The sequence below is a fragment of the Acipenser ruthenus genome, chromosome 5 (genome assembly GCF_902713425.1).
Source record: "Acipenser ruthenus chromosome 5, fAciRut3.2 maternal haplotype, whole genome shotgun sequence".
Taxonomy (NCBI): domain Eukaryota; kingdom Metazoa; phylum Chordata; class Actinopteri; order Acipenseriformes; family Acipenseridae; genus Acipenser; species Acipenser ruthenus.
The window spans coordinates 15,330,469-15,352,332 of NC_081193.1; the positions used below are offsets into that span (position 1 = coordinate 15,330,469).

General features: G+C 36.0%; 1 protein-coding gene across 1 annotated transcript in view; it reads left to right on the forward strand.

The window, feature by feature from the left end:
- The first annotated feature begins 1,133 nt into the window (after positions 1 to 1,133).
- The window catches only part of LOC117402707 (GRB2-associated and regulator of MAPK protein 2-like), a 68,399-nt gene continuing 47,668 nt past the window's right edge, over positions 1,134 to 21,864 (forward strand). The window contains exon 1 of the mRNA XM_059023727.1: positions 1,134 to 1,421. Coding sequence (XP_058879710.1) covers positions 1,310 to 1,421 — 112 coding nt within the window. The 5' untranslated portion in view covers positions 1,134 to 1,309. The remainder of the gene's footprint in view (positions 1,422 to 21,864) is intronic.

Consider the following 21,864-nt stretch of genomic DNA (forward strand, 5'->3'; position numbering starts at 1 on the left):
CAAGGCATCAGTTTACAGTGTTAGAGTTTAAAAGTTCAGGCAGATGAAAGGATTTCGCAGTATACATGTATATCATATATCAAGGTTAACAAAAATAAAGACCATCTTAGACTTCCCCACCTAAGTGAACCACACCTACTTTAACCCGATGTGAATGGGCTTGTAACACAGTTCCATGGGTCAAGAGTCCCCTGGTTATTGTACTGAAAGCATCCATCACTAAGGCAGCGACAGTTTTTAATTCTTTTCTATGGCTTACACTACACAGATTGCTATGTCAGTAGATGGAATAATTTTCAGATCTGATAATATAACAGCGGATTATTAAATAGCCTGTTGTTTATGTTTAGTAGATGGCATCGTTTGAATATTAAAGAGGATGCAAGAAAAAGCGAAGCAATATAACAAAAGAAATTATGTTGCATTTCTGTGTTCCTTTGAGAAGATCCTAAAGCCATGTCAGAAGAGATTACATTGGTAACTCGTCAGTGTGCTCTGTTTTCGTCTATAGCATCGTCAAGCCTGACCTAATAGATTAAAAGATTAGCATGGGCTCCAAAGACAAATAGAGAAAATAATTAAATTAGGCCAGTCTGCAATAAAGCACCAACACTTTGACATTTTCAGGATATTCAAACTGAAGATAGAACTAAAAGGCCAGTCTAAAAAAGTGTTTGTTGTTGCCAAACTGGCAATATTATATATAATAAAATAGTACATTGAAAGTTTTCAGCTTCATGTGATTTCTTTGGAATCAGGAATAAAATGACATGTCTGATTAGCTGGTAAATGTCTGATTCCTGTCTTGATTCTTTGCTGGTGTCGTATATATATATATGTTATATCGTATGTATATGTGTTGAGAAATTTAAATAAAAAGAAAAACGAACGTAGTTCATTACTAAGTGTTAAAACATATATGCCGTCACATAGCCTACAAAAAAAAAAAAAAAAAAGGAACCCATCATATCAGCATATACTTGCGGCAGACAGCTTCTATGTAAACATAATGCTTACAAATTAAACATAAGCGCCCACATAGCGAGAATCGCGGTGCTGCTGATTTGTGGTCTGCAGCAGAGGGTGGTACTCTGTGTTGTGAATACCGTTGACAGTTTCAGGGAGGAGGTGCATTAAAATCCCATGGGAAACAATGCTCTCTCCAATGAAGCCCCATTCACTTTTCTTAACATGGCGATGAATGTAGTAGGAAATCCTCAGAAGGGAATCAGAGCCGCTCTGACGATGCTGATGACTCTCTACGAATATTTGAACTCCCGCATCCCGTGCCGGTTATGATGTTGGAAAAATGGACAAGTTTTCGACCAGCATTTCCGAGATCAAATGGAGCGCGGTGTCCTTGCCTTTGGATGTAATAGTCAGTAAATTCAGATTGCCAACTCTGGTACGGCTCAGCCAAGGTAAGAAAAGCGCACAAAACAAAGTTTACTTCTCTTAAAAGTACATGTTCCACTAGTTTTGGATAACATTTCTCCCGGTGTGCGTTTCATTAGATGCTGCTGGTGTCTGCACTATCAATCATGTTTCTTCTTTCTAGCATGCCATTGTACAAGCTACCAGAGGTAGTCTATAGCCTATGTTGACAAGGTGGAACATGAAAGAAACATTATTAAACATTTACGTTAGCACCACAAATCAGTTCATTTCAAAGAATCTTGTGGCTTAAGTTTTTTTTTTTTTTTGTTTTTTTTTAATATATTTAATTTTTTTATTTATTTATTTATTTTTTATATATTGCATTTTAGCGAAATGTGTTTTTGGTATTTTCAAACGAGTTGGCAAAGAAAGGTGACGAAGTGTCTTGTTATTTTATTTGAGAAAAGATCCACTGCTATTCACATGTAAATTCTGTAATCAGCAAATGAGTGTCCTGCATACTAATAGAGCAGGCAGAGCTACATCCAAGTTTCAAATAAGTGTAATATTAGACTAAACAAAGGATACACATTCCGATTATACAGTGTGTGTGTATGTGTGTGTGTGTGTGTGTGTGTGTGTGTGTGTATAGTCAGGGTTATCAAGCGATTAAAAGAATGAATCGCGATTACAATTTTTAATTTTAGTTAATCTTGGTTTTAATCGCATATTTAATTGATACAATTAGTGCACCCATCTCATTCAAGTTTGCTTTATTATTATTATTATTATTATTATTATTATTATTATTATTATTATTATTATTATTATTATTATTATTATTATTATTATTTTAAAGTTCTACTAATTATTACAGATAAGGCCTTATATGTTCTTGGACCTTTTGTTCAGGATCTGCTGACCCCACATCTTCCTGGTAGTTCCCTGAGATCGGAAAATGCTAATCTGACAGTCCTTAAAATGACTTTGAACTCTGTCAGGGCATTTAGTTATAAGGCCCCTGGAATGCTTGCACTAAGAGCGCTAATTATTATTATTATTATTATTATTATTATTATTATTATTATTATTATTATTATTATTATTATATTTTATTGTCCATAAAACAACACAGCATAGAAATAAGACACAGCATGTCTTATTTCTCAATTATATTGTTGCCCTTTATTTGTAGTTTTATATTTATTTACACATAATTATACAGAAAAACTCCATGATTTGTTGTTTGAGTCAACTGCTAAATCACAATGGAATCAGTTTATTATTCACCTTAATGCATTTCATATTATACTGTATATTTTCTTATCAGTTTCCTTTAAAGGGTATCCTTTACTGATGTTTTTCATTGTTGTTTAAAATTGTCTAAATAAAACAAACCATTCATTGAGTAATGGTTATATTCTCCTTAATCATAAATACTATTATATATACAGTATACTACCGGTCAAAAGTTTTAGAACACCTCCATTTTTCCAGTTTTTATTGAAATTTACGCAGTTTAATGTCTCAATGTACTCTGAAATTAAAGCATAAAACAAATAAACAATTTGAGATAAAAAAAAAATCATGGAATCATTTTGTTTAACAAAATTTAATCTAAATTTTTGACTCATCAAAGTAGCCACCTTTTGCAGACAACAGCCGAACACACTCGTGGCATTCATTCTACAATGGAAATCAAATACTGTTCGGAAAGTTCTTCCCAACACTGTTGCAGAAGTTGTAGGTTGCTTTGCTTTCAACCTTCTGTCCAGTTCATCCCAAGCCAGCTCAATGGGGTTTAAGTCTGGAGACTGTGCTGGCCATTCCATGATTTGAAGCCTACCGTCTTGTTCTTTTCTTCTAAGGTAGTTCTGACATAGCCTGGAGGTATGTTTTGGGTCATTATCTTGCTGTAGGATGAACCCCTGACCAACTAGGCGTATACCAGAGGGTATTGCATGGCGCTGCAAAATGCTGTGGTAGCAGTTTTGGTTCAGGGTGCCACTCACTCTGTGCAAGTCGCCGACTCTGGATCCAGCAAAAGAGCCCCAGACCATCACGCTTCCTTCTCCATGTTTGTTGGTGTCACACACCGAGGAACCATCCTTTCGCCTACTCGACGGCGTACAAAAACCCTGCGTGATGAACCGAAGATTTCAAAGTTTGATTCATCGGTCCATAAGACCTTCTTCCAGTCTTCAGTAGTCCACTGGCGGTGCTTCATGGCCCAGACAAGCCTCTTTTTCTTATTTTGCCATCTTAGCAATGGCTTTCTTATTGCCACTCAACCTGTCAAACCTGCAGCTCGAAGTCTTCTCTTCACAGTTGAAACTGAGACTTGCTTACTTCGACCAGTGTTAAACTGTGCTTGAAGCTGTTGTCCTGTGAGCCGCCTATCACGCAAGCTGTTGACTCTCAGAAACTTGTCTTCTGATTCTGTTGTGGCTTTGGGTCTGCCAGACCTCTTCCTGTCAGAGTTTCCTCCAGTTTCCAAGTGCCTTTTGATGGTGTAGGAAACTGAACTCACTGACACCTTGGCTTTCTTTGCAATTTCTCTAAAGGAAAGACCTACACTTTTAAGGGTTATAATGGTCTGTCTGTCTTCCTTTGTTAATTGCCTTTTTCTCGCCATTATGAGAGCAATATACTACTTCCTGCAGTACAATACTGTCCAAATAATGCTTAAGAGGGTGTAGTAACACAGTCTGTTCCAACACTGCTTTTATACAGATAGAGGGTTTGTAAGTAATCAACAAAAGTTGGGACACCTGTAGGAATTGTTAGCATCAACTTTCAAGGCTTTACTTCCATTGCTGCAGAACAGCTGTAAGTTGTTAACCCATTACTTGTTCCCTGAAAAAGGCCTTTTTGTATAACTCTGAAATGTACATTATTTTTCAGTTTTTGGTAACCTAACTTTTTTTTTTAACCTCTGGCAGTTTACCGCTTACCTTTGTACCATTTCAGGTTATTCAATGGACTTGAACTGCTTAAATTTTAATAAAAACTGGAAAAATGGGCGTGTTCTAAAACTTTTGACCGGTAGTGTGTGTATATATATATATATATATATATATATATATATATATATATATATATATATATACGTTATATTATCATACTTAGCCTGACTCATGGGCTTGCAGCATTCCTGAATTTCTAAAAGTGTACTCTGTCGAAACTGACAGGTTTCATTTATTATTGTGTTGTTGCTAGAAAGTGTATTTTGAGACGTGAAAGCATGTTTAGCACGCAGGTGGTGCTTCAGATTAGATGCAGCCTATGTTTGTGATACTGAAAGTTTCAGTTTGACAGTAAATAAACTTCCCATTCACAAGTCCTTCACTTTTAGTACTTTGCTCCACAATGAAGTTATATGACTAACTTTCTATGTAAACACAGACTGCACTCATTGCGTTGCATGCGCTCAAATGTATTAAAATGGTGCCACAAGGAATGAGTTACGGTATGATGAGAAGGTCAAGACAGTGGAGTGTGATTAACGTGCATTAAAAAAATCAAAAATCTCCTAAGAAATGAATACGTTAATCACAGAAGTTAACTGTGATTAATTGACAGCCCTAACATACTGTGTATATATATATATATATATATATATATATATATATATATATATATATATATATATATATATATATATATATACACACACACACACATAACACATAACACATAACACAAAAAATAAAAAAAGTTAGCTGAGAGTATTGTATTTCTATTTCTATGGAGCCAACACGTTTGCTACGTATTTACCCGCTGAATTCGGCTGCGGTCCTTTGTTATTGTGCACTGAGAGGAAGGACCCCTGCAACCTAAATGAATGAAACTATAATTCAAAGTAGGATAATAGTCCTTTCTGAGGGAAATACTAACTAACTCATAACAACCCCCAGCGTGGATTTATTGGGTACCAGTATGTGCTGATTGGTGGATGATTATTTCGATTGTGTGTGAGTGTGAACACAGCACTTTACTTCGCAGAACAACATCTCTAGATACATGTTGCAATACAATGTCCTATCTGGCAGGACTGATTCGATGACAATGTATTAATTTGCTTTATTGATCTGCAAGTATAAATGCTAGTACACATCCTTATAATGTACCATCTTTATAAGTGTTGTGTAATGAAATGAAACTATTTAGCACTAATATGGTTGGACAATTCATATTTAATGCAGTTAAACTCATATTATTATGCATGTGCAATAAGCATTTAGCAGGTTTTTTATGCAGAAGAAATTCAAACAGTGGGCTATAAAGTGGCACCCCAAACATGTTCTTACAAAACAAAATATTCTGTGAGATTAGTTTCTTTCAGATTCAGTTTTAATAATTTAATTAGCTGTCAGGAATCGCATATTCATGCAACTGATGATAATCCATAACTATTAAACACTCAATATGCTACATTTAGGAATAGTAAAATAATACTTTAACACTTAACACTGATACTAGTCCTATGAAGTGCTCCAGAAGAACATTGCCACAGCTCCACTGTGGTTGTGTTAACCCCCTTTGAGGTGGTGAGCACCTCCCCACTTTTCTGTGAAAGACTCAGTGTTTGGACTGGTGTAAACTTGGTAGGGGCAACTAATAGACAAAAAACCCGGATTATGTGGTTTTAACCTTTGGTTCAATGATGCAGCCTGCACTTTGAGATACCGGGCTGTATTCACAAGCACTTATCACCTTGCAAATTTCACCTTTGCGAATTTCAAACTGCCAAGGTTATGGAACTAACAAGAAACAACCAGCATGTCGGAGCTCAGGAATTAACCTGATTTATTTATTTGAAGCTTTTACATTTCCCATACACTAAATTAAACAGAGTACACGGAGGCCTGATAACTGGTGCTGGGTTAGTTAATTAAGGGTGAAATAGCTAGGGCCCAATTTGCCAAGTATAGTACATGCATATTTAAAATGCGTGCAAACAGTTGTTTTTACAGTTTTATTATGTAATGCTTGTTCTCAGATCTTTCTGAAGCATTGTGGGAATGAATTAAGCAGGTTTTAAAATTGGTGCTACAGGAAAACAAATAACTTAACACAGTTCTTTTTTAACAACTTTCCAAGAGCTGTTCAGCTAACACCGTAGTGAAATAACTTGTCTTGGTCTGTTATGTTTTATATTTGACGATTTAAACATAATATATAATGTGCATGTGATTTAACTACATTTAACATGTCATTATATGTAGAAATTACATATACTATAGAAGCATCATGGGTTATTTCTTACACATGTAACTTAGTATTAAATGCAATTTGTTAAAATCTGACCCATGGAGCCACTGTATGCAATAAACTGTTTATCAATCCCATTTAATTTGTGAAATGTGGTTTATAATGGTTTTAGCTGGCATGCTGTAATGATTTACACATTTATTGCTTACCATCATTTGGCATAGTTGTTGTTACTGAGGTCTCATAAATGGGCTTCTAGTAGAGACTGGCACTCTCTTGGAGGAAGCAGAGTATACAGTATAAACCTACTGTATTTTACAGACTGAGGTGCCTTGTGCTGTCTTCTTTTGCCCATTATGTTTTGCTTTAATTTAGGGTCCGAGCTATTTTTCGGCTGTTTTTAAAACAAACATTTTTTTTAATCTTTTTGACCTGTGTTAGATTTGTGGCAATAACTCTTTAACTATAAAGGTTACAGGTACAGGCCATACATGAAATGAATGTGCACACACTCGGCTCCTATAAAAAGTTAAATAGTCAGAAACTCACCTTGTTCAATACAGATAACAAAAACCACAGAAAAAACCACAGAAAAAGAAAAAACATTATTTATTTGTAAAATTTATTTTAGCATGGCCAGCTCAAGTCTGACAATGTACAATGAAACTTCAGCACGTAGGGAACATGGAAAAAATGAACAAATTGGATAAAAAAAATATATATAGGAATTCTGGCCATATATACAAAAGGGACCAAAAACAACAACAACAACAACAACAAAAAAATAAAAATAAACAATTGAAAAATGTGCAAAAGAAAAAAAAAACGCATTCAAATTATTTGTCCCAGGGACCCTGATCATATGGAGCAATTCAGTGTGGCTACCATGGCAACCTAACTCTAACAACTCTTGTCTCGTGCACCTGATCCACAAACACGAAAAACAAATATACATATTTATCGGGAAATTGGTCCTTGTGACTTTGATGTCGCCATTTCTCTTATTTTATAAAGATTTTGCTTGAAAATGTTTGTTAACTGCACCCAGGTAGGTCTGTGTTACAGCACAGCAGTAACATTGCAAAACACTTGCATTCACGGCTTTCCAATGGTGTATCGCACAAGTAGGGCTGTGTCCCACAGTGCCTGAGTAAAAAGATTTAAAGGGCCAGGTCGCCGGCAGGATATTTAACATTAGGCGGACCCAATAGAGTTAAATACTTTTCTTGTTTAAAGACTTTGTAGACTACAGAAAACATTAATTGCCTACTGTTTTAGGCTGTTGAGACTGCTGAGCTGTGGTTGTGATACAAAGATAAATTGGGATGTAAATCGGGTGTGATTGCACATTTTCAATAGCAAATTTATTTAGGAAACTTCCCATTTTTTATGATACTTTTTGCTGACAATGGGACTCAGTTTGGTCCAGTAGAAGGTTTTGCCGGTGAGGAAAAGAAGATTGTTGATTAATGTAATTATTTATTTTAAGCTCGCACCAAAGCTCAACATCTTATCACATCACCAGTCTTTGTTATGCAGTCACAGACAAAAGTATTTTGGCAGTTTAAAATTGAGAAAAAACCACAAAGAAAGTGATTTCTAATGGTTCTATTGAAATATATAAATTAAAGTAGTGATTCTACTTTATAATAAAACAACACATTATTACATAACATTCATAAAATGAAAAATAACATACACAAACTCATTTCATACTTTGACAAAAGTATTTGGGCACCCTACATTTGTATTTTGTGTGCCCACCCTTTGCTTCTTCTACAGCTTGCAGGGTTTTTTTGTATTTTGAAACCAGTTCCTGGCATCTTTCTGGAGATTTTTGCCCATTCTCCAGTATATACAGCTTTGAGTTCTGCAATGGACTGTGGTTTCCTTTTTGTAACAGCAGCCTTCAAGTCAATCCACAACATCTTGATGGGATGCAAGTCTGGGGACTGAGATGGCCAATCCATAACTGTAATCTTCCTTTTTTTCAGAAATTTCTTTGTAGACTTCGCAGAATGCTTAGGGTCATTATCCTGCTGGAATACAAACTTCAGTCCAATAAGCCTTCTAACACTGGGTAACAAATGAGAGTGCAACATGTCCTGATATTTTGCAGCATTCATCAATAGGGTATTACTGCAGCCTGGAGCTGCTGTCTCATAGCGTCTATCTCATAGCGGAAGTTGAAGTTGTCACATGGTATGTAGTATGTAGTGGCCGGTATGGCAGTTGTATAAACAAGGAAGTAAAGATTAAAACTGTGTTTTCATTAATAACCAACAGACTGGAAAATTGCAAACGTAATACCGATCCACAAAAAGGGAGACGAAACCGAACCAGGTAACTACAGACCAATAAGCCTGACTTTTATTATATGTAAACTTATGGAAACTATAATAAGATCCAAAATGGAAAATTACCTATATGGTAACAATATCCTGGGAGACAGTCAGCATGATTTTAGGAAAGGGAGATCGTGTCTAACTAACCTGCTTGATTTTTTTGAGGATGCAACATCGACAATGGATAAATGTAAAGCATACGACATGGTTTATTTAGATTTCCAGAAAGCTTTTGACAAAGTCCCGCATAAAAGATTAATTCTCAAACTGAACGCAGTAGGGATTCAAAGATGCACATGGATTAGGGAGTGGTTAACATGTAGAAAACAGGAAGTACTGATTAGAGGAGAAACCTCAAAATGGAGCGAGGTAACCAGTGGAGTACCACCAGGATCAGTATTAGGTCCTCTGCTATTCCTTATCTACATTAATGATTTAGATTGTGGTATAGTAAGCAAACTTGTTAAATTTGCAGACGACACAAAAATAAGAGGAGTGGCAAACACTGTTGCAACAGCAAAGGTCATTCAAAATGATCTAGACAGCATTCAGAACTGGGCAGACACAATGACATTTAATAGGGAAAAGTGTAAAGTACTGCACGCAGGCAATACAAATGTGCATTATAAATATCATATGGGAGATACTGAAATTGAAGAAGGAATCTATGAAAAAGACCTAGGAGTTTATGTTGACTCGGAAATGTCTTCTTCTAGACAATGTGGAGAAGCTATAAAAAAGGCCAACTAGATGCTCAGATATATTGTGAGAAGTGTTGAATTTAAATCAAGGGAAGTAATGTTAAAACTTTACAATGCATTAGTAAGACCTCACCTAGAATATTGTGTTCAGTTTTGGTCACCTCGTTACAAAATGGATATTGCTGCTCTAGAAAGAGTGCAAAGAAGAGCGACCAGAATTATCCCGGGTTTAAAAGGCATGTTGTATGCAGACAGGCTAAAATCTGAATCTATTCAGTCTTGAACAAAGAAGACTACGCGGTGATCTGATTCAAGCATACAAAATTCTAAAAGGTATTGACAATGTCGACCCAGGGGACTTTTTCAACCTGAAAAAAGAAACAAGGACCAGGGGTCACAAGTGCAGATTAGATAAAGGAGCATTCAGAACTGAAAATAGGAGGCACTTTTTTACACAGAGAATTGTGAGGGTCTGGAATCAACTCCCCAGTAATGTTGTTGAAGTTGACACCCTGGGATCCTTCAAGAAGCTGCTTGATGAGTTTCTGGGATCAATAAGCTACTAATAACCAAATGAGCAAGATGGGCCGAATGGCCTCCTCTCGTTTGTAAACTTAAAACTGTTTTCATTAATATCCAACAGAAATGCATTCATCATCACGCTAATTTGAAAATAATATGTGTAATGTTAAAATTCTATTGCACTTTAGCGTCCATCTGAATGGGGTATTTAACGGGGTAATGATATGTGATATGTCAAGTTTCAAATGCCTGCGCTGGTATTTCATGTAATTGCTTTTAATGGATGCTTGTTTTTATCTAAATACATTTGTACCATATATTGTTTGTTTTGGTTTACTTTCTCTGGTGGATGCTCCTTTGCTCCCTTACCATACTACAGTACTTTATAGTAATACTATAGTACACCATACTTTATGGTACTACTATAGTCCATCATATTTGTACTATAGTAATACTATATTACTCTATAGTATACTATAGTACATCATAGTAGTACTATAATATATGGTAATACTATAGTAATTTATAGTAATGCTATAGGACATCATAGTATTACGATAGTATAGTTTAGTGCTTTATATTAATACTGTATGTCGTAGCATTTTGTAGTAGCACTTTATTATTATTATTATTAATTTCTTAGCAGACGCCCTTATCCAGGGTGACTTACAATTGTTACAAGATATCACATTATTTTTACATACAAATACCCATTTATACAGTAGGGTTTTTACTGGAGCATTGTAGGTAAAGTACCTTGCTCAAGGGTACAGCAGCAGTGTCCTCCACCGGGGATTGAACCAACGACCCTCTGGTCAAGAGTCCAGAGCCCTAACCACTAAAGAATAAGGTTTTGATGAGCTAGACGGATCAAAGCAAAGATTAACTAACTGCCGTACAACCCCTAGCAAAACACAGTGCATGTAATCAAGAATTATATAAAATTTGAATGAACATCAAACCACTAGGCCCCTTAATTCCAAAAAAAAGACAATGCCTGAAAGCATTTAGGTAACTCAGGGAGGTAGATTAACATTATTATTATTATTATTTATTTCTTAGCAGACGCCCTTATCCAGGGCGACTTACAATTGTTACAACATATCGCATTATACATTATTTCACATTATACAGATATCACATTATTTTTACATACAATTACCCATTTATACAGTTGGGTTTTTACTGGAGCAATCTAGGTAAAGTACCTTGCTCAAGGGTACAACAGCAGTGTCCCTCACTGGGGATTGAACCCACAACCCTCCGGTCAAGAGTCCAGAGCCCTAACCACTACTCCACACTGCTGCCCGTAACATGTGTTAGCCACATTTAGTCACTCTGTTAGAATGTGAATCCAATTGTGAATCAAAACAAATCTATTGGCAAGATTTGTTTTTCTTTAACAGACACCTGAGCACACAGTAATAATTGTTGTCAGTTGTACTTTTATGCTTTGTTCTGCATGCAAGGCAAAGGAAGTAAATGGAGCTATCAGGACCAAACTTATTAATGAAGAGAAACTGCTTGCAAGGAATGTCACATTATTAATAAATTAATAAACAAAGTTCTGAACACAATTTTTCATGAAAAATCTCTTTTTGAGAGTTTTTGTTTTCTTTTATTTGTAATAAACCGTTAGGGCAAGCAATACTGTGCTGGGTATTGCACAGTACAATAGTAATTCAGTTGTAACCCAGTAATAGCAATTGTAGTATAGTACAATAGTACAGTATTATAGTACTTTATTACTATAGTATTCTCATTTTACTTTAGTACCATAGTATGTTTTTTATAGTAATACTATAGTACTTTTCTTGTAAGGGCTATAACGTGTACCCGATTTAACACTTTGCAGTCCATTTATTAAGTGCGTGTCAGGCGCGTCAGGTCCAATTTATTTTCACACGCACAGTTAATTTTAGATGCGCTGTTTAAAAGTATTTTTTTTTCCATATTCAAACGGGTTTAAAAGGCCCTGCATATCAACAAAGCACTCACTAGGCATCTCCAGCCCCTCCCCACCCTTTCGTTCGCTATCGCTTTCACATATGCTAAGAAATAAATAATAATAATAATAATAGTCGTACATACTGATCAATCATCTCCTGATCACTCGTTTTTATCACCAAACTCCTCAATAATGCGATCCAAGTCATTATTGTATTACTATAACATCTCAAAAAAGCTCTGCAAATGTCTGTGATATTCTCTGTGCGCTGATTCAGTAACAGCCAGCTTGTTTCCTTATGGACGCCCCTATCTGTACCTATACTCGGCCATTGAATGGGTTTCTTGGCTTCTTCCAGAGAAAAAACGACTAGAAACCCGTTTTTTGCGTTTTTTTTGATGATGTCGGACAGGGTCCGACATTGGACCTGATAGGAATAATTGCAATGTCAGACCAGGTCCGACATAGGACTGCAAAGGGTTAAATGAACTGTTACAACACCACCCACCTCCATCCACCAGAAAGCAGGATGGGATTTGTTGCAGTAGCCCTTCAAGTAACAACTTCATCTACTAGGAGACAGCCGCTATAGGCTGCAGTAATGCCCTTTACGCATTCATTGATCCTTCTACAATACAAAGGTCGCCAGTGCCTAAGGAAGAAAAACAAGCCCATACCATCACACAACCTCCACCATGTTTAACACTGTGCATGATTAACTTTTCTTTAAGTTCTTCTCCTCTCTTCCTTCAAACATATTGCTGCTTTCTTGGTGAAAAAAGTTATATTTTGTATTCATCTGACCATGAAATTTGGTTGAAGAAATCATCAGGCTTCTTCAAGTATTCAATGGAAAACACCAATCGCTTTCTTTTGTGTATTGTTTTTAACAAAGGTTTCTTGGTTTTCGCCTGTGGACATTCATCTTGTTAAGGTATCATTGAATTTTTCGCTCGTGAATTTCTTGACCATCTCTCAATTCTTGTGTCTTCCACACCTGGAGCTAGTTGCAGTAGTTCATGTTCTCCTGTGTTTGTCAGTGCTAATTTTCTGGTAATTTCTCCTTTTTCATTTAGTTGTATCACTGCCATTTTGAGATCGTTGCTGTACTCTTTACTTTTAACCATTTTGTTGCTTTTTTAAATCACAGTATTGTGCCACACTATGGTAATCAGAATGAATATGTGATTTGTATGGTAATGCATGATAATGTATTTAAATGAGCATCCAGCTCAGAATAATGAGATGAACTGTATTCACATGGTATTTACTAAAGGACGTTAATTTTAGTGTGTGCATTAATGTGATTTATTAGTGCGTTTGGGAACCAGGCTTTAACCACTGATAGGTGTGCTATTTTTCTAACTAGTGATGTGCAGTTCGATTATTTTTACTGACTCTATTCATTTGATTCATTCAGTTTGGTGAATCAATTCAACAGATTTGTTTGTTTCATTCACTGATTCACTAACGCAAAAAAAATACATCTTGCTGAATTACTTGGCTTTGAAAATTTGTTTGAATGATAAAATGTGGCAGCAAAGGCCATTTAAGTTAAGACTGTAAAACTGCAACCAGGCAACGGGCGTGAGGCGCAATCTATGCTGGATAGTTCTTTCAAGAGAAAGGACATGTAATTACTGTATTCAGCATGTAAGTGTACATTCTTTCCTTTTTCATTTCTTTACTGTTTTCTTTTAAATATAACTGTAGCAGAGTGATTGCCCTGCACTGGGGGAAATTAAGTGTTGGTGTAATTTATATGTGGAAACAGGTTTGTTTTGTGTACTTTTTGGAGTTGTTATGTTTGATCAAATGATTGTTTACAGACTGCAACAAAGTACTTGTGAAGGCAATGCTCAGCCAAGGCCGTATGAAGAAGCAGTCATCGTAAGAATACCGGCTCATAAGTAATTTAATTTAGGGGATATTGATCCCAAGTAATGTATAGCGAGGGTTACATAGTGTAGCAGGTTCCTGGAGCGAGACACCTCGTTCAGTAAGGCTAGCGCTCGCCCTGTGTGGCACCTTTTATTTGTAGTTTTTGTACTGTGTTTTATTTGGCTTTTTGTACAGTATTCTGTATGTGTCCTTTGTGTGTTACCATCGCTGATAACGTCACATGACCTGTTTGTTTACTTTCTGTTTTGTGGTTAATAAATCCTGCACGCCTGTGCCGGCGTTTCAACTCCAACTCCCATGTCTCTCTGTCTTGCAATGCGGTTACCCACACATGTTGTCACGAGTACCTTGTCACAATACTGTTTTAAATGTTGATCAATGTGAAGGAATCTTCATAAAAGTATTATATATTGATATTCAATTCAAATTTGCCGTTTTGTCATTATTCTGATACAAAAAAATGCCAAACCCTATTATAATGAACACCCTGATATAATGAACATTTCTCCAGGTCCCATGAGGGTTCGTTATAGTGAAGTTAGCCTGTATAAGGGAGGAAATAGAAGAGTATTTAATTTCAATGGAAATCTCAAACCAAAAAAGATGTCAGAGTATATAATGCTAAGTCTCAATATTTAACTTACATTCCAAAATGTAACTTTTTTAACAGCACTGAAAAAAAGATACTGACAAGCTGTGAAAATGCAAATTATTAAACAGTACCACTATGAAATGTATTTTCATGACTTCTGTCCGGACACTTGGCACTTCTTTTCTGGCACACTTGATAACAATGCTCATGACATGTTCTCATTCTGCACCTTTTCCACATAATGCCTGCTGATGCAGAATCCAGTGTAAGAACATGGGTACTTCTGCATTTCTTTCTTTAATTTTTTCCAGTTAGCCAGTCCACTCTTTTGTCCAGTCATATGGTGCACCCTCTGTTGTAATCCCAGTTACTTTCTTCCAAGGTAATTCTGTTCTTTCCATGGCTTCTTGAAATTAAGTTGTGTTGTTCATGGCATCCACAGCATTTTCAGAAAAACCTTTGACTCAATAGCTTCTTTAATTTCCAGCTCAAAATACGTTGCATTGTGCAGCGTGTCATAGTGACGCTGTATGTTATAATCTTTCATAACTACAACCGTTGCACTGCAAATCAGACATATTATTATTATTATTTTATTATTATTTATTTCTTAGCAGACGCCCTTATCCAGGGCGACTTACAATTGTTACAAGATATCACATTATTTTTACATACAATTACCCATTTATACAGTTGGGTTTTTTTTACTGGAGCAATCTAGGTAAAGTACCTTGCTCAAGGGTACAACAGCAGTGTCCCCCACTGGGGATTGAACCCACAACCCTCCGGTCAAGAGTCCAGAGCCCTAACCACTACTCCACATTGCCTTGCCATCAAAATTATTACTTGAACAAATAATTTCTTAGCAATCATCTGGCTATGGAATTTGTGTTCCGCCTCCACCTTTCGCTTCCATGACATCTCCGACTACTTTTTTGCTACTGATTTTAAATTTTACATAAAGTAAAGTAAATAGTTTAAACAAGCCTTTGCTTTGCTATCCTAATCAAAATTATGTGTGCTGTGTGCGTGAAGAAACGGATCCTGCGTGCTATTTGATTAGCTATTTTACTATGAGCTGTGATTGTCTTAATGGGAATGTCACTTATACAGTACAGACTGCACATGTTGTTGTTATTAAAGAAGCAGGTTGTTTTAAATAAGAATTCCAAAACAATACACTACAATGCAATTTTAGAAACTAATGGGCAGGCCGTATGCATTAAAGGAGAAGGGGAAAAGTGTTTTTTTTTTTTTTTACATCAGACAAGGAATACATGTTAAAATTAAAAGGTAAGCAGTGCAGTTTCACTTTACATTGCCTCTGCCTGTCCCCTGCTGAGTGCTGTGTCTGTTGATCGCTAATTTTCGGTCAATGTAAGCCACCTCCACCTTCACAATAAGCTACGGATCAAAAGATACGCCAGGACTGTTGGGGCTTTTGATATAACGGTGGTCATGGGTAAGTGCACGGTATGGTATGTAAATTAGCTAAATACTGTGCACGGAAATTAATGCGTTCTCTATTAGTAAATGGGGCAATACATTTTTATTTATCGCGCATGTTAGCTCACTACTTTACGTGCGCGCAAACTCCAAATTTAGTGTCCTTTCATAAATGCTTGTCACCCAGTCTTCTGCCACTTCTTTACTTCAATTGATTTAAAGAAGTACTACACTTTTTTAGAAAGACCATTTTTTATTAACCTATTTTTTTAAAACAGGTTGTATTTTAGTCTAGATCGCTTTAGCTGCATTGAATTTGAGTTGCTGTTTAAAGTGTCTCAAGATTCCAAAGTCTGTTTGCTTTTAGGCATCTGCTGTGGGCTAATGACAGCTCTACTCAGAATCTGATTGGATGAGGTGATCCATGAGGTCTGTATTATCTTTTAATTACAAAACAAGATGGGAAAACAGGTGTACTTCATGTTATGTCTCCAATATTTGGATTGACCTAAATCACTGAAACATTTGCAGGAGGAGATAGAAAAAGATTGTATGTCTTATGTTATATAATGCCTGTAGACAGTTAATAACTTGTAATTAGCAACAACTAGCTATCTTCTCTGGCTGCTTTGCACAGCCACCCAAAGTAGTAATTGAAGGTTGTCAGGAGTTAGTATTATGGGTTATCACCTAAGCATAAGAAAACATGTTGCTGAAAAAGTCTGCAATGATGCATGCCGCCCAGGTGTGTAATCAAGAGACTGTGAGTTGAGAAAGCACAGTCTGGAGTTGTTTATCCCTTACTTAATCATCATGTATTACTTTTTCAGAACTGGTGGATATTTGGTATGTTTAACAGCCACTCAACCATTTGGCTGTCTCTGAGCAAGCCTGAACAGGGTGTGATTTCTATATTGAGGTCACTATAAAAATAACATTAAGGGTGCACTCTGTCAGCATCTCCCTGGTGCTTGACAGTTAGTGCTGGATTTTAATGCAACTTTAACAGTGTAGGCAAATACTGGGTCTCGCCAGATATCTGATGCTGATGTGAAAGTGTCTGTATGTTTTTTCTATGATCTGCTTTCAAGAACAAAACTGCCTTTGACATATCTGCCTAAAACTACCCCTCAGACAGCATTTAACAGATATTCGTTAGGGATCTGAATTCTGTCTACAGAATATATTGAGGCTGAAGGTCAAACTTGATGTGATCAAACAGTGCATTAAATATTAATTTGTGATGTATAATGGACCCCATTTTATTTGTATTGAAGTGTATAATTTGTATGGCTATGCTTTACAGCTTGCTCTTTGTCTGTTTCTAGACTAAACTGAAACACTTAATTTAATCATATATCACAGAAACATCCAAACTATTATTATCCTATTTCTTAATAAGTGGGAGCAGATCTGAGTAGGCACTCTTGAGTTGTTTTTATAATATTAATATGGATTTTTTCTCTTAACAACACAGAAGTACAGGGCAGGATTGATATAAATATAGTTTAACTTAAAATGGCGTTTACATGCATGTGTGTCAAAGGAACTGTCTGAACAACAACAAAAGTGCAATAGAGAACATATTAAACCTCTAACATCTGTTTACAACGACTTTTGGCCCCCAGAATAGAACGTTCCTTTTCTAGAATTTTGATGTCATCATACCATCATCGCTCTCTACTTTTCTAGATTTTGGTGATGCGCATTCCAGGTCTGGAACACTGGGGGTAAAAAAAAAAAAAAAAAAAAAAAAAAAATCCAACCAGGGAAAGGTCACAGAGATAAATTTCTATTCTCAGGAATTTCACAATAGACTTCCCTGTGTAATCGCAAAACAATGAATCTGTTTATTAATAATAATAATAATAATAATAATAATAATAATAATAATAATAATACAGTGGAGCTACTGATACTGATGGTCGCATTGCTGAGTAAGGAGTGGTAACCAGAAAACAAATCATATATTAATAGTACATTGTTAAGAAAAACTTCAATGGCCTATCGGCACAACTTTAGCATGTGCATTACAAATCTCTTGTGTTAATAGGGAATCTTAAGGGAGACATTTAACTATCATTGGAAAAGAAATGCAAGGATGACAAGTAGAACACCCGAGTCACATTTGCTGTAAACCTGGATGGCCACGATCAGGTAGAGAACAATTAGAATGTTTGTGTAATTTCTTTCCAACATCTTAAAGTCATTTGAAACACCATGTTTTAACGTAATGTGAGTTTAATTCACAGTACAGTTCTTATTATGCGTGACATCCAGAATATTAGCAATTACCAAAAAATGACACCCACTGCCGCGGTAAACCCATGTCAGAATAAATAAGGACAGGGTCTAGTAGATTTTTTTCAGGAATAATAGCACAGCTATCACAGCAGGCTACTGTACCTCTATTTTTGTTGCACAGATAGCCAATGTTACCAATGCGGTAGCATTTTACTAATGACTAATCTGACACAATAATTTTGCATTGCCGTTGTAGTAACAAAATATTTATTTATTTATTTATATTGTTTATTTACTTACAGTACTTATTTATTAAATATTCTCCTCTATTGCAATATTTTAAAATACTTATGTCTTTTTCTCTTGTATAGTGCTTTAAGGAGTAATTTAACTTCTTTTAATCATTTAGTAAACACATACAGAGACCAGTCATAAATAAATAGTCATTTATCTTAAGAAAATGCAATGGATGGAGATAATAGCATGTTATTGTGTGCTCTCCAATCAATAAACCCTGTCGCCCTGCCAATACTGTATACAATGTGTAGTGTGTGTTAGCTTTTGTGTCGATTGTTGTGATTTAGAGGGGTACAATTAATGTCTTAGTAACAAATAGTGACCTTATGTTTTGGTAATAGAGCCTATTAAATTCCTTGTGTTGGTCGCCCTCCATAACAATAAACTAAAAAGCAAGAAACATTTTTTGGTTGGGGGGCTGGTCGTTAGAAGAGAGAAGAAGAAAGTCAGCATTCAGCTGTAAATTAAGCTTAGAAATGGTTACACATAACCTGTTTAACAGGTGAAATGCATTACCATTTGTGGAATTGTATTTCATTTGTGTTGACTGTTGAGTAATGCTAAAAAAGAAAAAAGTTCCATATAAATGCAGCAGTGTAGATGTTGGATGTTTTTTGAGTTTATAGTATTATTTTTTATTTATTTTTACCATTAAGATGTTTACATTCATACAGCCGTAGAACTGGAATTGGATTAAATAATCTAAGTTAAGTAAACATTTGTCAAATTTTGAAATATTCTGAAAACTTGAACTGTGTGGTATATAGAATTCCTCAATGAAAATATAATCATACAAATTTGTTTCTAAGTTACTGTATGAGAGATGACATATAGCCTGATGTGTTTGTTGTTCAGAAGCCAACACTTTCTCTATCTTCGGGCCAATTTGAATTGGCCAGTGTCCAGTGGTTCAGTGTTACAATAATTCTGTATGAATAGGGCTGCACTTGACAGCTGGTGCGATCTTGTGAAAACTCTAATAAACTGCATTTAGCCAGTAGACATTCAAACAATTGCTCTTGCTTTTGTTAAACTCTTCTATATATTGAAGCCAAAGACACTATGCCAACAACCTTGGGTTATTACAGTCTTTGGATAGAAATACGTTTCTGGAGTATTGATAGCAGCATGCACCAAGATTTCCCACTTTGACCTCATTTGGCTTGTGGGTGTAACTGACACCGATTGGTGTGGCAACTAAACTAAATGGCAGTTTCATTTTGACACAGTAGACTCTTGCCTAGGTGACGGCTCATCTCTACATTCAGGTATAGCTGAGTGATAACCCCCTCCTGAAGACTACAGAATAACGTAGAATGTAGGGCATATTATAATATGGGTAAAACAAAATAACCTTTCCAGCTTAACATACGTGTTGTTCTGTTTTTAAATTGTGCTTTACACTAGTTTTAAGACTGTCCAACTTGTATATGAATGAATAACTATGTGCCCTAAAATTCTACAATTTGTAATATAGTGCCTGACTTCCTGGCTTAGATTTGATGCAGACATATTTTACTCCTTGACTGCTTCTCAGGCTCAGTAACTGGAATTTTTCATACAACTCCATGTTTTGTTCTCTGATTATAAAGTACATCACTGGTGGCACGTACCCCATTCAAGGTTGAGCAAGTTTACTCAATGGAAGATAATTCCACTGGATCATGCTTGTTTCAAGTGTTTAAATGACAGGCTCACAATATATATGTTCAAAGATATATGTGTTCAAAATCTCCCCACCAACCTAAAAGAGCATATTATATTGACGTTTTTAATGGTTTTGCATTAGGTAACTTTTGCTGCCATGTGTCTTCTCAAATAACTTTTATCTTGGTAAGAAAAATGTATTGTAGGGTTACTGCTGTTGAGGAGATACAGCAGATAACTAAAGGTGGTTTACTGGATATACACCCCAGTTCCTGCACGTTTCCTGCTGTTAGGCATTGATTGATTCATCTCCTTCCATTGAATACCAATTACAAGATCTTTTGTCACCGTCACACATCATCATCTCTACTCTTGTCTGACATCCTGCACTCCCTTATTGTTATAGTGGTATGAATGAAAGTGTTAAAATGAAGAAAAGATGAAAGTAAACTGATCTGATGAATGTTCGTATTGGAGTCCTCAACAGTATACCAGAATAGTTAATAGGATGGTAAGGTTAACTGATTAGTTTGCCAGTAATTGTGAGGGTTAGTGGCTAGCTCTTCGTTAATGTATTTTAATAATAGGTAGCCTTTGTGTATAATGTAGTATTTTAATAGGCTTTTTATACTGCTGGACATAACAGTGTATTTTCCCCTATTTCAACTGCCCTATTTTCAACTGTCTTTGTGAGACATGAATACTGTGGAAGTGCACTGTCTTTGGTACAGAGAGAACTGTGATTCATCTGTCAATATGACAGGCTGATTGATACTGTCCTAGTCTCTTGCTCCTGAACCCATGTCATGTGGACAAGGGTGAAAAATTGGACAGACCTCTATCACAGCAAATGTCTTCTTTCAGTTTCTAGTCTCTGTTTAATGTTTTTGATACTCATGCATTTGACATTTCACTGATGACCCGCTCTGTGCTACACATGTCCACCTCACTGTTTGCAGTAATATTTAAATCCACCTTTAAATGAACTTTATACAGCTGCTGTTAGCATCTATTGTATTATGATTGCATGGTTCGGATTATAGGTCAGTTTGGATTAGCAAGCCATTACTGTAGTTTTATCATTCATGTGCCCTGAATCTTGTGCATACGATAACAAACACATGAAATGACACTGTGTCCATACACTCACCATATGTACCGTATTCCTTCGAATTTAAGACGTCCTTTTATTTAAGACGAAGCCCAAATATCCCACCCTCAATTTAAGGAAAAAATAAAACATCAAATAAAAATGCATTTACAAAGATACAACCTCAATTCCGCATATGGAGGCAGTTTGCAGCCGTCTGCTATCACACAGAGCATTACAGTTATGCGCTGCTTCTCATTTCCAGTCGTGATTACTCACACCTCTTTTTCTCCCAATTTGTGAACTGTGGTATTGCTTGGCATGTCGAAAAATACACATTTCTGATCTGTCCAAGCTGGTGCTGTTTGTTAGAAATGCTGAAATTGTAAAATCTTCTCTTGGAATTCCTCAGGAAGCTAATGACGCTTCTTTGAAAATGGGTATCTGTATATCATGGATGATTCAAGATCGGGCAGTAACGTTTTGGTTAGTTTTTTCTCGGCAGGAAGTCACGTTGCTGTTTGTGTACTCCGGTAGTC